The following is a 15,501-nucleotide window of genomic DNA, read 5'->3' as shown; positions in this document are numbered from 1 at the left end:
TCGATCATTATACTTAAATTTATTAAATTATCGATTTTTTTCGGAAAAAAAATAGGATATTACTTATAATTAATAATAATAATAAATAGCATATTAAAAGAATTTGGACTTTGTGTTTTCACTTAACTTTTCTTCTTCTCTCATTTTTTGCAGTCTAAATGAAGCATAATGAATTCTTTTCTTTTGGGCTAAGTTCATCACCTACTACTACTCTAGAGTTTGCGTTTTTTAGACTCTTATTTAATAATATAATAATAAATATTAATTGTATGGTAATATCCTCATAATTACCAATTCATTGAACATAATACCAATGTCATTCTTTTGACCATGATTGACACTATTAGCATTTAATTTTGTCTCTTTCTTTTATTTCTCACAATTTAAAACATCAAATTTTGTCAACGAGATCTAACTCAATAAAAAAAAATATTGATTTACAGACAAGAGATATTATGTTTGAACTCATATGACATCTTAGTTGTGTGTATGAGAAACATTTATTCAATATAATTTAGACTATCACTTGTACTAAAAAAACTATAATTTTTACAATGAATTTATAATTTCAAGAGGTTAAAAGCAGTAAACTCTACATCTAAAGTCTAAAGAAAAAAAAAACTTAATTGTTAGTTCTTTTCTATGTTTTAAGAAAAATAAATTGATTCTAGAAAAAGGTAAATTATTTTTGGCATCAAACTCGTGTAGCAACGTGTTCATTAAATATTACTATTTTAGCAAGAAGAAGAATGTAGTAATTTTATTAGTGGTTGAAAAATTGAAAATTGTGTTTTTTTATTGCTTTAAATGACCCGTTCAGCTGTTCATGAAACTTCCAATTGCCTTGTCCACATTATATATTGAATATTGACCGGGAAAAAGCCAACTGGACAACGACATTTTGCGCGATGGCGGTCTTTTTCGATAAACGCCGTGACTTGACGTGGCTCTCCATTAATGGGCAGCGTGATACATACGGTCAAGTTCTTTTCCCTTTATTTTATTTTTACGCTTTCTCTTGCCTTGGCTTCTCTCTCTAACATGCGGCAATTTTATCGCGACGGAAACTTGTCGGCGTTAGTCAGTAACAGCTTAAAGGGTTCGATAGAAATCATGGAAAGTCAGAGAAAGTGGGGCCCACCAAAAGAGGCCCCGCCTCCTCATAAACATCGAGAGGCGGTACGTACAATTGCCCAGTGTTGTGCTGTTGTTGTTGTGTGCGCCTTGAAATTGCAGACCAGGGCCGGTAGCTAGACAAACAAAGTGGCTAAGCCTCCTCAGTGTGCATTTACACTTCTGCCCTTGCCCTTGATTATTGACAGTGACGCAACGTAAATAATAAATAATTTACGGCCCGTTGTTTGCGGGTGAAATGTAATTTTCAAACCGGGTGTCCAAAGGGGTAGGCTTTAGCTAGGGACAGCCCAACAGGTGACTTTGGAAAAGCGCCCAATCAGAATGCGCCACCAAATCAAACATGATTAAGCTTTTTATTTTTGTTTTTAGAATTATTAATGTAAAACATCATTAGGCTTTGGTTTGGGGCTTCTTAACGATGAATTTTTGGGCGACTTTGATGTTAATTGATACTAAACTTTATTCATTTTTATAAATGCATCTGGTAGAGAGGTACAATATATCACTGACACGTCACCGAACCTGATGCTGAAGGTGAACATAAAATAAATATAAATTAATGTTTTTAGAATAGGACCTACTAAAATGACAGCGCACGCACGTGTATGGATGAAGAAACATATCATTTTTTTTTCAGATATGTAAAGATTCATCCACCAAACAAACTTCTTACAAAATGCTAAAAATGACAACTGTTGATTGTATGCATTGCCTTGATTTCCATGTGTGTTTATTAAATAGCTTTATTGCTACAGTGTTCCCATGTACTTATTAAATAGCTTTAATTGCTACAGTATTTTCTAAAAATATTTGTCAAATTTTACATTCCCCCTTGAAATTTAAAGTAACCAACTTTAGTCACTTAACCGATGTTTTGCATCTTACTTAACCCTTTATTGTCAAGTCCGTCAACATGAGATTTGACCAATATTTCAAGGTACTGTAGCAATTAAGCTTTTATTAAATTATTACATTTGTGTCTTTTTCTTTGTATTTTTTTCTTCTCAAAGTTGTGTCGTCTAAAAAATTACTTTTTTCGTAGGAAAAAAAAAATTACTAATTATCCTTTCCATATAAGATATGCTTTAAAGAAAATCTATAATTAATGATGTACAACTAGAGAATTTACATGTAACGGAATGTCATTATGGTGATATTTTAAACCTAACAAGTATTTTTATGTGAAACACATAATAATGAATAATTGGCTCGAGATAACACCACACTAATATCCCCAATATAAGTTAGTTTTTTCTCCACGAGATGAGGGCAAGTATTGTTTTTCATGCATATCCTTAGTACGAAATTTGGGTTGTCCTCAGTGACCAAAAATTACATTTTGAGTTGTCCTTGTAGTTGGGCTGTGCTTAGTGGCCCCCCCTCCGCCACCTTGTGATAGGCTTTGATCAAGGCCTGTGTGGAGTGGCTAGGACCCAAGTAATTCAGGCCTAGCTTGTTCTATTTGGGCCTTAAGCTGCAGTTGTACCCTAAACCAACATCATTTTTGTGGTGAATTTTTCTTATGAGATTCATTCAAGAGGAATAAATGGTGGTTGGGTTAAGGACTCGTCCCTTGTCGGCTTTATTAATGGTTGTAGGGAGTCTCGTCTATATCTTATTTATAGGGAGCAGATTGTGGTGTTGATATATGGTAGGGCATACTTTTTCTTTGGGCCTGCATTGCATACTTTTTGCCGTCTTTTTTTAACTCTTTTGTTTTGACCTTGGACGGTGATAGATTAGGTTGTACATTACACTTTATCCCGAATGTTATAGAACTAGAATCATCAGAGAGTATGAGAAGTACCACTAAATATTAGAAGTATATTGGGAGTGGAATTATATTTGCTCTTGTAATGTTTAGATTGACAGAATTTCTTCTCAGATAGAACTCACTCTCTCTTTTCTTCTCTGACTTTCACTATCTTCTCTTCTAATTGGTTGTGTATTTTACAACTTAAGAGGAAACATATTTATAAGCAATAATGGCCTCCTGTGGACTCATCTTCAATATTTTCTCCCAACATCATAATTTCATCTTTTGACTAATACCCTTTTACTTAATTCATATGGACTTCACTTCTTATTTTATAACACCGAAGTGTTTTTTGTTAGTTTTTGTTTTTATTTTTTAGATTAATCCCGCTTTGTAACCAAAAAAAAAAAAAAAGGATGAAGTGAATATATAACAGAGAAGATGGGAGTGTAAATTAGTTGCATGTGCGTGTTAGGGTTTTTCAAATTAGTAGAGAGGCAAGCTACTTCACATCCGATTGGCTTCTATATATTGAATTCTGAGGCTGATTATGATTAATTAATTAATTAATTAGAAAGGGACGACGTTCGAACTAGCTAGTACCCAACCCAACCCAACCTTAATTTGAAGACGGGTTTGGTTCGGTTCTTGAGCAGACAAGTTTGACGCGGCTCGATTCACTGGTTAAAATGCCCACCTCTAAACGCAACCCAAATTTTAATTTGCTTTGACAAAATAGAGAAAGTAATATTTTATAAAGATTTATTACCAACATGACTCATGAGTCATAGAAATTTATTTGACGCAGAAAAGATAGGTACAATTAATTAAGTACAGAAAAACAAAAGAACCAATTAAAGAGCGTATTAGCTGATGTTAACTAATTAATTAGAATTTAGCGAATTGAACATCTGAAGCACATCGTCCTTTAGGAAGCACAGGGCATTCAATGATGTCTTGGCCGGAAGTGTCGACGCACAGGTAAACCTGGTACAGTTGGCTGTTTCCCGCCGAATCTTTGTTGCACTCTATCCCTGGGGTGTACCCAGCACCCTCTTTTATGGCTTCTTTTATGCTCTCCAAGCTGTACATCCCATCATCTGGTACGATCCCTGCATTATTTAATCATTTTTTACATTTTAGTTCATAATCCTCTTGATCAGCATGCACGTACTAGGGTTAATTAATTATACAGTAATAAGATTAATACTTAATTAATGATTACCAGCTGTTTTGAGGATTTGCAGAAGGTTAACTTTTTGCTTGAGCTTGAGAGCCGCTTCAAAGTAATCTTTCTGGTCAAGCTCTGACTCTGAGCATGTACCGTGCTTTTCCCATTCATGGGACCAGAACCTGAACCCATTGCTGCTTGGGCAGCTTAGTGACGGCCAGTTCTTTTCCAGGTTGCTCATTAGCTCTGAGATCTGATTAAACACCAATACAATAATTATACTATATTATTATTATATATTATTTAAGGCATCAAAAGCAAAGAGAAGACAAAACATTATCGTATGTTGTGTCTGTCTTTTCCCCAGAAATCATGGAGTGGAAGAGAAGACAACAACATAGAGAACAGAGATCACCACATAAAACAACATGTATCTTTTCAATTAGGTTGCAATTAAGCATTCCCCTTTCTCCAAAGTACATGTAGTTTAGATTTAGAATAACTAATTAATTATTTTGGATTCTTAGATCGATCTATTATTTAATATTACTGATGCACGCCATTGCCTTTTTTTTAATATATAAATATATATTTATTTTCTTGTTTAATTGTCTCCATGACTCGTGAGCCTCGGCATATGGCGCTTAGCTACCTAGACAAATATTGCATACTTTTGAACCCTAGCTAAAAGCTAAAACAATCAATCTACACTATACCATCTTCAAATGATTATCGTGTATATATAAAAGAGCTTCAACCATTTTTGTCACACACACTATATATATATATATATATATTTTTGTGTGTGTGTGAGGAACGTACTTCAGATTTGTCGAAAACACTATCGGGATCACAGTTAGATGGGTAGGAGCCATCCTTGTAATTAGGCCAAAGCCCATGAATGCCAAAATCTGCTGAAGGCTTTCCCGACTTTGGATAACAGCAAGTGTGCTTGGTGTCACAGTATGCTCCTGGCCACTGCAGGATCAAAAAGATGATTATGGTAATTAAGTTATGAATAGTTAAAAACAAGAGATAAGAAGAAGAAGAAGAAGAAAAAGAAACTGATCTTTAGCTAGCTAGCTAGCTATATAATTGAAGCAAACGCACCTGTTGAACAAAGTAGAAGAAATCAAAGTCCTGCGAAACGCAAAGAACTGAGAGGTACTGAATTACAAAAAGCTTGATCAAGATCAAACTAGTGCTGAATCTCATTGTCGGTTGGTTGTTTCTTTCTTTTTCTGATGAACAGTTTTTTGAGAGAGAGGTATATATGTATGGAATGAATGACAATGCCGTGCAGCTGAAAGCTTTATTAATAGGGCAGATGGGATATCCTGGAAAGCATATGCTCACCACCCACCCATATTATGGCACATTATTTGCGTGTCCATCGCTCTCTTACATTAGCTTTTATCTCTTTGGTTCGTGGTTCCTTCCACCTCCTATTTATTTATTTTGTAATGATTTAATTTCCAGTTAATCATCAATATTTAAATTAAGTGCCCGTTTGACATTACTTATTTGAGGTGATAAGTGATTTTTTAAAAATTTTGGGAAGCCCAACCCGTTTGGTAAACTGTGAGAAAATCACTTATTGTTAAAAATTGCTGTGAGAGAAAGCTATAAAGGAAAGCAGCTAATGAGGTGCTTTCATTTTCTGATTATGCAGGAATCAGTTTCGAAGAGGAGCTGAGTTTAATGATTAATTGGCAATTATTTTCTAATTATGAGTAAAATCAATACCAACAACACTTTTAACAAAAATTTTACCAAACGCCAAACTACTTTATCTCACAGTTGATTTCTCTCACAGCAAATTTGACAGTGATTATTTTCACAGCACAGCAATGCCAAACTGGAAGTCTAACCCATTTTGTATTGTCTTAGTATAATCCAATTTAATAATTTGTCTTTTATTAGCTTCAGATCCCATCTCATATATCCATGAACAAGTGACCAATGACCATCCATTGATATGAAATTTTTTAAATTTATTTCTTTGCCTCAGATTAAGACTTAAACCTTATGGTTGGTTCATAAGGATAGAAAACAAGTCTTTATTTTTTATACATAATAAACAATCTACATTCGGAAACTAATAGGAATTGCAAATCTTGAAGCAACGGTGGAGTGGATGCATTTTATGGCAAGGGAGGTGATGCATTAGCCTTTAAGTAATTGATAAGATGGAGCGCAAGGCTGGCTAGCTTTTCATGCCAATCTTCAAAGTTGGTTATTGCTGGTTTATACTTTGTAGATAGGGCGGTGTTGCGTGCAAGTCAATATCTGCTTACAATTGCATGTGTACAGTATACGTATTATGCATTAGTAGTAATAATACGATCATGATAAGATAATTTCATGCATGCAGCATGGAATTCTTCAAATGTGCAGGCCGTCTCTGGTCAGCTCAGCTATGGTGGTGGAAGATAAGCAATTCCTCAAATTCAATCTGACTTGGAAACTCAGATGTTGATTCCAATTTGGAAAATTTGGTCTAATGAGAACATGTCAGATAACGATGTTATATCTAGTACTAGACCTCAAGATAACGTTGGATCCAAAGAGAGTACCCAATACAAACTTCTTCTTCTCTTCTAGTTAGGTGAGATGATGAGGTGTTGTGCGGCTTCGCTGCCTAACACAATCACCAATTTCTTATATATCCTCTTTGCTTTGGAAGGTTTCTAAGCGTTTTCAAGACAAGACAACCATGTCTTGGACTTGGACATTGGAAAGTTATGATGATGTTGAGTGTGCTTTCCCACCTCAAAAGACTGTAGAATAGTCGTTAGATTAATTGTAGAGTTATTATTGCCCTGTCATCACAGAATTTCCTTGCTTTTGAATCAAAACAGAACGGGCCAAGCTTGAACCCCTTAATTACTTTGACTGAATTACTTTTGGGCCCTCTCAATCTTTAATCACTTTTGGGCCGTGAAGAATTCGAAGAATGAGGCTGTCCATTTGATTTGAGATGAATATAATTCTATTGAAGCAATCATCCCCTTAATAACTCTGACTGATTGACTAGCACTTCATACATCAAGAAACAGAGAGGCATTTCAGAAAATGGGGTTATTGAAACTGGACAACATTTAGAATTCATGATTAGTGAACGCTCACATTCGTCACATGCTGTGATCTTTGAGCCATTTTTCTCTCTCTTTCTACATGTCTAAAAAGAAGGAAACTCAATCTGTGAACCACATTTTCCATGGGGGAAAACTGGGCATTCAATGAGGTCGGAGCCAGAAGTGTCCACGCAGAAGTAAACCTGGTAAAGTTGGCTGTTGCCAGATTCATCCACATTGCACTCTATGAATGGAGTGAAACCAGTTGCAGATTTAACTGCATCCTTGATGTTTCCAAGGCTGTAAGAATCCCCATTTGGTTGTATGCCTGCAAAATATTATACATGGAATGACTGAATTAATCATGGAAATTAAGAGGTTAAATTAGTTTCTTAATTTAATTAATTGATTGATTATTACCTGCACTTTCAAGAGCTTGGAGGAGGCTTAATTTCTTTTTGAGGTTAAGAGCTGCTGCAAAGTAACCATGTTGGTCAATCACAGACTCTGAGCAGGTGCCATGCTTTTCCCATTCATGTGTCCAGAACTCTATGCCACTGCCGCTGGGGCAAGCTAGTGTTGGCCATTCTTTCTGCATGCTGCTTCTTAGATCTGAAATCTGTGCCATCCACCATTTTCACAATTTCAATAATAATCATATATAGATTTCTTTACTTTTGTAAAGTAATATGAAAAAACAGAACAAAGGATATCAAAAGGGCTACAAGACACATTAATTCCAGCCAAATAGGGCCATTGCTTGCACGCAGGGTATGTGAGGCGTCACACCAAATCCCAAGCGATATTAGGGTGGGGTGATTCAAACACAAGACCTCGGATACAGGGTAACTGCACTTGAAAGCCCCGTACATCCCTCACATCATGTTAATTAACTATATTGTCATGTTTTGGCCGGCCTTGAAATGTAAATTAGAAATAAAGCAGATCGATGGTTTTGATGGCAACACTGAACATTTCAACCCAGGTCCACATAGCACATATTTGTAAGATCATCAAATTAGGGTAGCAAAGCAAGTACCTCAGATTGATCAAAGGGGTTGCTAGGGTCGCAGTTTGAGGGGTATGAACCGTCCTTGTAATTTGGCCACAGCCCATGAATGCCAAAATCAGCTGCAGGCTTCCCTGTCGTTGGATAGCAGCAACTTTTCTTTGTGTCACAGTATGACCCTGGCCACTGCAATATCAGCCAAAACAGAACACACAACCATTATATTACAACATAATGCTTTCAATAATTTCTGCTAACAATCTAAATGGAAGGAAATTATGTCTCGCTCATCACCTGCTGGACAAAGTAGAAGAAATCAAAATCTTCTGCAACACAAACAACTGAAAGACATCCTAGTACTAAAAGTTTGATCAAAGTAGAGGAATTGGACTTCATCTTTCTCACTCTGTCTCTCTCTCTCTGACTCTCAGACTGGTTGTTAAATTAGAAGGAGGTGATAAAGCTGTATTTATAGGCCAAAATGGAAGGGACGGAATATCCAGCAATATGCTTATATCAATTACGCCACTGCATTATTTACATGTGTAACGGTTGCATGATGATTGTTACATGTCGGCTCACCTTTTCTATATATTTCTCTTTTTTTCTCCTTCCTTTCTTATTTGTGGGATTTTCTTCTCTGTCAGATTCATTGTTTTTGTTTCTTGCTGTTTATAAAATCCATTATTTTCCTAATTTGTGGTTTTTTTTTTGGTCTGGGGTCAAATTAATCAAAATGAGCCATTAATTACATATCATTTGGGCAAATCTCAACGGGAGATCTTATGTGATTTTGGCAAATTGGCAGATTGGGTTGAGTTTTTTTTTCATAAAGGTCTGAACACAGGCCAGCCATAGTTGTGACTTTTTGCAGCATCCATTTCATAAATTAATTGGTGGGAAAACAGAGCAAAATAAACAGCAACTAATAAAAAATATTGCGGCGTTGCCTGTTACTTGTATTGTATCAGCTTTGTGCTATAATAAACATATATTTGCACCAATTATTTGATGGATTAGCCTTCCAAGTTATGTTAGGGAAGTGAAGATTTCACACTTGAAGCTTTCATTGGATCCAATAACGAAGTCTACATGTGGTTGTGACATGAATTTATAAATGGTCCCCAATAAAATAAGGCATAGCATTTGTCGAAATTGCGTGCCGTGATTTCCATACATGCTTTCATACTGAAAAACACAGGCATCATCAGTTCAAGAGGATATTCTCTCCTTAACTCAGTATTATTTATATAAAAAACATCATTATTTGACCTTTGATTTGAGGTTTTATGCTGTCACATTTTCAAGCAGTGTTGCGTTTGATTTCTTTTTTACTACTAGAAATCAAGTAGTGCCAAGAGACAGATGGAGAGTTCGTGTCTTTGTTGTCCAACAAAAGGTCATCTGTCCACACACACACAGACACAATGGAGAACCGACCATTACAATGAATGGAATATTTTCATGCATCCTTAGGTCAGAGCTATACACAGTTTTGATAATCTTGTGGATAAGAATTTTTACAGTGTGTTTCTGATTTTTAACGTCTGTAGTTTTCTATTTTAGTCAGATTTATGGTGTGCTTACTAATCAGGAATTGAATTCTACCTATGGAGGATTCCTGCGTTTACTTCACATCAAAGAATTGAAAAGTAGATGGGACCTATATAGAATTAGGAATTGAATTCATGATTTTGAAGGAATTCAATTCTTGGGCGGGAGGTGGTATTCTAATTTCTGAAGAACTAATTCATTAAGAATTCATCTTTTTTACCTATTATATCCTCACACAATTTTTAAAATTCCAATTTTGTCATCTACTTTAACCTAACAACAATGACATTTTAGTAATTAGTACCACTCTTATCCTAATTTCATATGATTTAGTAAACAACTTAATAGGAATTCAGAATCTAACTCTTATCAATCCATATGGTTTAGTAAACAACTTCAATAGGAATTCGGAATCTAATTCTCCTCAATCTAACTCCTCATCAATTCAATTCCTCCTAATCCAATTATGGATTAGTAAACATGTCATTAATTCCTGTCTTCTTGGTTCTGTAAGGATTCTTAGATGATCTGGATATACTTGATTGGGCTAGAAATATGTGGGCTGTTATCAAACTATAATGCATGATATATCATGGTTACCACAGCTTGGAAAATTAAAAGCTACCAAATTTGATTGAAACAAACTTTGTATATAAGAAAGTAAATGTAATTGACTTTATTAGAGATCGGTTTTTTTAAATTTATGGATTATGATGTAATTCATGTCACTAAGAATGCGTTTGGTTCTATTTATGGATTATGATTTTTGTTTGTAGTTGTATATATAGGGCCTCAACATCTGTGTTTGCACGGAGCCTCAATCAATGGAGCGACCTGACCCTATCACCATAATTCCAATAATTGTCACCGACTCCAACCCAAATTTCCGAGCAGCAACGTTAATCTTTAGGTAGAGCAAGCATGGCATTAAGATCGACACAATGACGCTCAGAAATGCACCAACAAAGCCCATGGTTAATGCCACAAATACAGTGCTAACCACAATTAGCGTTCTGACGAGGATGCTAATTATACGACGGTTGAAAAAAGGGTGTGCATCCTCAATGGCAGTAGCGATTGGGGTGATTACAAGTGGGTGTGAGGTGATTAAATTATAGTCAAGTAAATGGCTATTTTTGAACTAATATTTCTTGTTGGAATAAGTGTAATTTGGGACTTCAAATGTTCTCCAAACATCAAATAACCCAAAACGGCCATGGAGCCGTATGTCAACAAAACAAAGATAACTAAATGGCAACAAGTTTTAACCAAGTTTTCAGAATATTCTGACCTTTGAGAATTTGTTTCTCTCTGTCATGAAATTGCAGAGTGTGGGAAAAACCGCATGGCCACAATAGCAGAACAGATATATACAAGCTTATAGCGGTAGGCAGGCCTCTCAAATTTAGGAGAACATCTCCTTCATTGAACCCAATTCCCTCAAATGCACAAGCTAGCCACCAATAAAATAGAAGCCAAAACCCCTTCAGAAGAAATATAAGCTGGCATCCCCAGATTTTTCAGCCATGTAGTTGGCAATAATACAAGTGCAGTGAGCAAAACAAAGCTTGTCTGCCCCCAACTTTCATACCTGCCAGGTTGAAACCCATATTTGGTAACAACTGGTGCAGAAGGGTCGCCATATCTTCTTTTTTTTTTTTTTTTTTTTTGTATCTAGAAGTATATTTACTAGCAGTGGGATTCTTAATCTTAGAAGGGGATAATCTGCACCAATTGTTCCCAAATATGGGCTTTCAACCTGGCAGGTATAAAAGTTGGGGGCAGACAAAGCTTTGTTCTGCGCACTGCACTTGTACTAGTGCCAACTTCATGGAAAAGTGCAAATGGAATTGATAGTAACCCAACACCTGAGAAATTAACAAGGTAATTAAGCAAGTAAAACAGTGTAAATTAAGATTGAGATTTAAATTAAATAGACTGTTTCCATATTAATGTGGTGTGAGTCACATTACACAGAGAAATTAAAAGAGACACACGAACCTGATAATATATTAAGCCCATTGACACAGATTCTGAAAAAGGTGGTGCCTAATTCGCTTGGTTCCTGTGGTTGTGGTGGGTGTTGGTTTTGGTTTTGGCTCTCCATTTTCTCTGCTTTAAGGTCTTTCATTTGTGCAAAGGGCTTCTAGCTCAGGTGGTTACGAGCATTTGTGCAAAGGGATTGTAGCTCAAGGAGACAAACCTGATACTGCATTTAGTCCATTGAGAAAGGTTATGGTATTTGTTTGGTTTCTGAGATTGTGAGACTGCAGGTGCTGGCTTTGGCTCTCTGTTTTCTTTGCTTCAAGGTCAAGGGAGTCTCTGTTCGATTCATATGCATAAGAGGAACATCCAGATGTATTTATAGGGAGATGGGTTAACTCTAATTCTTACTCTGAGAATGAAGAATGTGCTTCACAACTAAACTAAGAGTTGGTAAGTGGGTAAGTGGGCTGGCTAGCTTAGGATACCCAAAATTTATAAATTTTTACATAGTGTACTGCAGCCTGCATATGTATCCCATCATGGGAAGCAGTATTCACATTTGAATGACATTACCTATAAAGTGGAAAGATGATAATTGATAAAGGTGCTTCATAATTGCATTGGCAATAAAAATAAGACATAGGAAAACTAGATTTGAGGAAAATGGGAAACCTTACAAAGTAGGTTTTCAGTTCCAATATTGTTCAACATACTTTCTTTCTTACAGTTTCCTTCTTTTATATTCTTCCTGTCAGCATAATCTCCTTCATATATAATAATAAGAAAATACAGGATCTGATAACCGTGTGAGGATTTATGGGGATTTTATAACAGCAGAATGCATATGTACAAATGTATAGAAAGTAAACAAATTTTAAATAGATTTACAACAAATTTGCATTCCTGTTGTTGTTAACTTTTCATACACACTCAATCACAAAGATACGTCGGTGATCACAGAAGGCAGATTTGACCAAGACTGACAACAGAAACCAACCTGCGTTCATGTTCCCCTCACTCTTATATGACATTGAATTTGTCCACAAGTATCAAGTGGATCACCTTCCACTAACGCAATGAAGAATTTTGTCAAGCCAATAAATTTCCTCTGTTATACGTCTATGACAAAGATGATATCCGGTTCAATAAGTTCAACTACCAATAATCCCCACAAGAGCACTTTCCCTCTTTGAAATGATGGAATCGTTGAACATCTCTGAGAATTATCTGTCGATTAAAGATCAATGATATATACTTAGCAGCAGAATGGCAATCCCCACATACCCTAAGGTTCTTCACAACACGGATTGTTGCCCCGGGGGGAGTGTTTAAGAGCCCATAGGCAATGGCCAACTTCTCACTATGATACCTAAGAGAAACTTCTCTATCTTTATCTTCCATGTTAGAATGAAAGACTAGAGAAGTATCAGGAACATATCCAGCCAGCTTTAATTCTTCAACCAACTTATCAACTGCTTGATGCAGTACTGTTGAAACAGAACGCTCCCCGTCCCCTGAGAAGAATTCATGCACTACATTGTTCACCTCTATGGAGCTACAGCCGGGAATTTTTACAATTCCTCTGTCTCTCATCAACTTCCTTAAGCGATCCACATCCTCCCACCTCCCCGCCCTTGCACACAAATTCGATATGATCACATAATCCCCACCATGAGAGTCATCTAACGCAAATATTTGCTCAAGCACCCGCATCCCCATGTCTACATCACCGTGGCTTCCGCAAGCAGACAACAATGTTCGCCAGAATATGGGTGTAGGCGTAATTGGTAATTCATCTATGAACTTGTAAGCCTCCCCTAAGCGTCCAGACCGTCCTAGCAAATCTACCATACAACCATAATGCTTAATCCCCGGAACAATCCCATACCTCTCACTCATGCTGTAGAAATACTTGCAACCCTCCTCAACGAATCCTGCATGACTACAGGCATATAAGAGACCCAAGAATGTGATCTCATCAGGTCGAATTCGAGCCTTCTTCATTTCCTCAAACATTGATAAGGCTTTTGACCCATTGCCATGAGTTGCATACGCCACAATCATAGCAGACCAAGCCTGAGTATCTTTCACACTCATGTCTTCAAATACAGAAACCGCATCCTCCAGGCTTCCACATTTTGCATACATATCTATCAGTGCAGTGTTCACTTTAACATATCTATCAAACCTATTTTTCTTAACGTATTCGTGTATCCACTTCCCCAAGTCTAATGCTCCTAACAAAGCACATGAAGAAAGAGCACTAAGCATAGTAACATCGGTTGGCTTAAGATTGCTTGCTTGCAACTCTCGAAACAATGCCAATGCCTCATTTGGCCGACTACTTCGAGCATAGCCCTTGATCATAGCATTGTGTACAACAACACAAGGGTCTGGTATCTTATCAAAGACCCGGCGAGCCGCATCTACGTCATTGCACTCAGTGTACATGTTAATAAGTGTAGGGCACACATAAATGTTAAGGTGAAGCCCACATTTGATAGCAAAGCAATGCAATTGCCTACCTTCTTCTAAGGCTTTAGAGCTGGCGCACGCCTTGAGAAGAGAGGCGAATGTGTAGTCATCTGGGAAGAGATCTGAGCTCAGAATGTGAGCAAATAGTGAAATCGCTCGAAATGGGGCATGGGAGCGTGCGTAGCCGCGGGCCATGGTGTTGAAGACAACAATGTCAGGGTGAGGAATTTGGTCGAACAAGTGGTGGGCGTAGTCCATGGAGGTACCAGTTGGGTTAAGAGTGCAGAAGTTGATGAGCTTGGTGAGGACAGAAATGTCATATTGGAGATGGGTTTTGATGGAAAAGGCTTGGATTTGCTTGAGCTCTCTCAAAGACGTGCACTTGGGTATGAGGGAGACTGGGGTGTTGGTGTTGGTTTTTGGGTGAGAGAATGGGCTCATTTGGACAGCCGGTGCTGCCATAATTGTCTTTGAATGCAAAACTGCAGTGATTTTTTATTTGGAGGGAACCAAACTATGAGATGGTACTAAAACCTCAAATTTTAGATATGGTGTGGAAATACTTCACCTTAAATTTTGTTTTCTAATTCTTACAAAATAAAAAATATTTATATATTTATAAAAAAATTTATATTATAAATTAATTTTTTTTTCAAAAAACCGTTTTTCTAGCGGCCCTCTGTTTGATTCAGCCCAACTTGCTCAATCATATCATTTCCAAAAGTCCAGTATTGTAGGGGCCTCTTGTGGATTCAATTTAGCCCTAAACCCATTTTGATTATAGGACTTGTTTGTCCAAATTCAGGGTTGTTAGATTAAAATTTAAATGCATTGCTTGAACATCACAGGTGATTAAAGTTCATGTAGTTGATTAATGTGACTTCCATTATCAAGAGTTGAGCAGGGACAAGCTTAAATCCACCATTATGGTTGGTTCAGAAGACATATCTCCATAATCCCAACGATTATCGACAAATCCAACCCAAATCTTTGACAAGGATGCTAATTATACGACGATTGCGAGAAGGAGGTGCATCCTCAATGGCAGCAGCAATTGAGGAGATTATAATTGCGTACTCAGTGAGAGGATTAATCGAAAGATTAGTTCAAGAAGAGCATTATACATAACTAAACTTTCTTATTGGATTGCTGTCCAAACATCAAGTGTCTGTGATGGTGCTTGCTATGACGCAGACAAGCAATACCTGTAATGAGAGGAAATTGTTTACAATACCATGTCAACAAAACAAAAAGAAATAAGGGCTCGTTTGGTATCCTACTTGGATCTAATTTTATAAACTTAAAAATAGATTTACCCTAAAAACTTGTTTGGTAG

General features: G+C 36.7%; 3 protein-coding genes and 1 pseudogene across 3 annotated transcripts; all 4 read right to left on the bottom strand.

Annotated features, from left to right (window-relative positions):
* On the bottom strand, positions 3,630-5,431 carry LOC18790332 (ribonuclease 3). The gene is made up of 4 exons (XM_007223857.2): positions 5,175-5,431; positions 4,887-5,042; positions 4,119-4,317; positions 3,630-4,005 (listed from the first exon to the last, which is right to left on the bottom strand). The coding sequence occupies exons 1-4, from the start codon at positions 5,277-5,279 to the stop codon at positions 3,782-3,784; spliced, it is 684 nt and encodes a 227-aa protein (XP_007223919.1). The 5' UTR covers positions 5,280-5,431; the 3' UTR covers positions 3,630-3,781.
* LOC18793247 (extracellular ribonuclease LE) lies at positions 7,044-8,599 on the bottom strand. Its single transcript, XM_007223859.2, has 4 exons — positions 8,445-8,599; positions 8,181-8,336; positions 7,562-7,760; positions 7,044-7,469 (listed from the first exon to the last, which is right to left on the bottom strand). Exons 1-4 carry the CDS (start codon positions 8,544-8,546, stop codon positions 7,246-7,248), a joined length of 681 nt encoding a protein of 226 aa, XP_007223921.1. The 5' UTR covers positions 8,547-8,599; the 3' UTR covers positions 7,044-7,245.
* LOC109947104 lies at positions 10,522-11,347 on the bottom strand (annotated as a pseudogene).
* Positions 12,442-14,738, bottom strand: LOC18793060 (pentatricopeptide repeat-containing protein At2g02980, chloroplastic). The gene has a single exon (XM_007226838.2). The coding sequence runs from the start codon at positions 14,625-14,627 to the stop codon at positions 12,846-12,848; it is 1,782 nt and encodes a 593-aa protein (XP_007226900.1). The 5' UTR covers positions 14,628-14,738; the 3' UTR covers positions 12,442-12,845.

This window comes from Prunus persica, chromosome G1 (genome assembly GCF_000346465.2).
Source record: "Prunus persica cultivar Lovell chromosome G1, Prunus_persica_NCBIv2, whole genome shotgun sequence".
Taxonomy (NCBI): Eukaryota; Viridiplantae; Streptophyta; class Magnoliopsida; order Rosales; family Rosaceae; genus Prunus; species Prunus persica.
Note: the sequence above shows the minus strand (reverse complement) of the source record. Positions and strands in the feature narration are given on the sequence as shown.

Excerpts from the sequence above, each read along its gene's own strand:
- LOC18790332 (XM_007223857.2), bottom strand. The coding sequence starts at position 5,279 with ATGAGATTCAGCACTAGTTTGATCTTGATCAAGCTTTTTGTAATTCAG. Across the intron at positions 4,318-4,886 it reads GTGTTTTCGACAAATCTGAA|ATCTCAGAGCTAATGAGCAA; the intron begins GTACGTTCCTCA and ends GTGTTTAATCAG. Across the intron at positions 4,006-4,118 it reads GCAAATCCTCAAAACAGCTG|GGATCGTACCAGATGATGGG; the intron begins GTAATCATTAAT and ends TAAATAATGCAG.
- LOC18793247 (XM_007223859.2), bottom strand. The coding sequence starts at position 8,546 with ATGAAGTCCAATTCCTCTACTTTGATCAAACTTTTAGTACTAGGATGT. Across the intron at positions 8,337-8,444 it reads TCTTCTACTTTGTCCAGCAG|TGGCCAGGGTCATACTGTGA; the intron begins GTGATGAGCGAG and ends CTGATATTGCAG. Across the intron at positions 7,761-8,180 it reads ACCCCTTTGATCAATCTGAG|ATTTCAGATCTAAGAAGCAG; the intron begins GTACTTGCTTTG and ends TGGATGGCACAG.
- LOC18793060 (XM_007226838.2), bottom strand. The coding sequence starts at position 14,627 with ATGGCAGCACCGGCTGTCCAAATGAGCCCATTCTCTCACCCAAAAACC.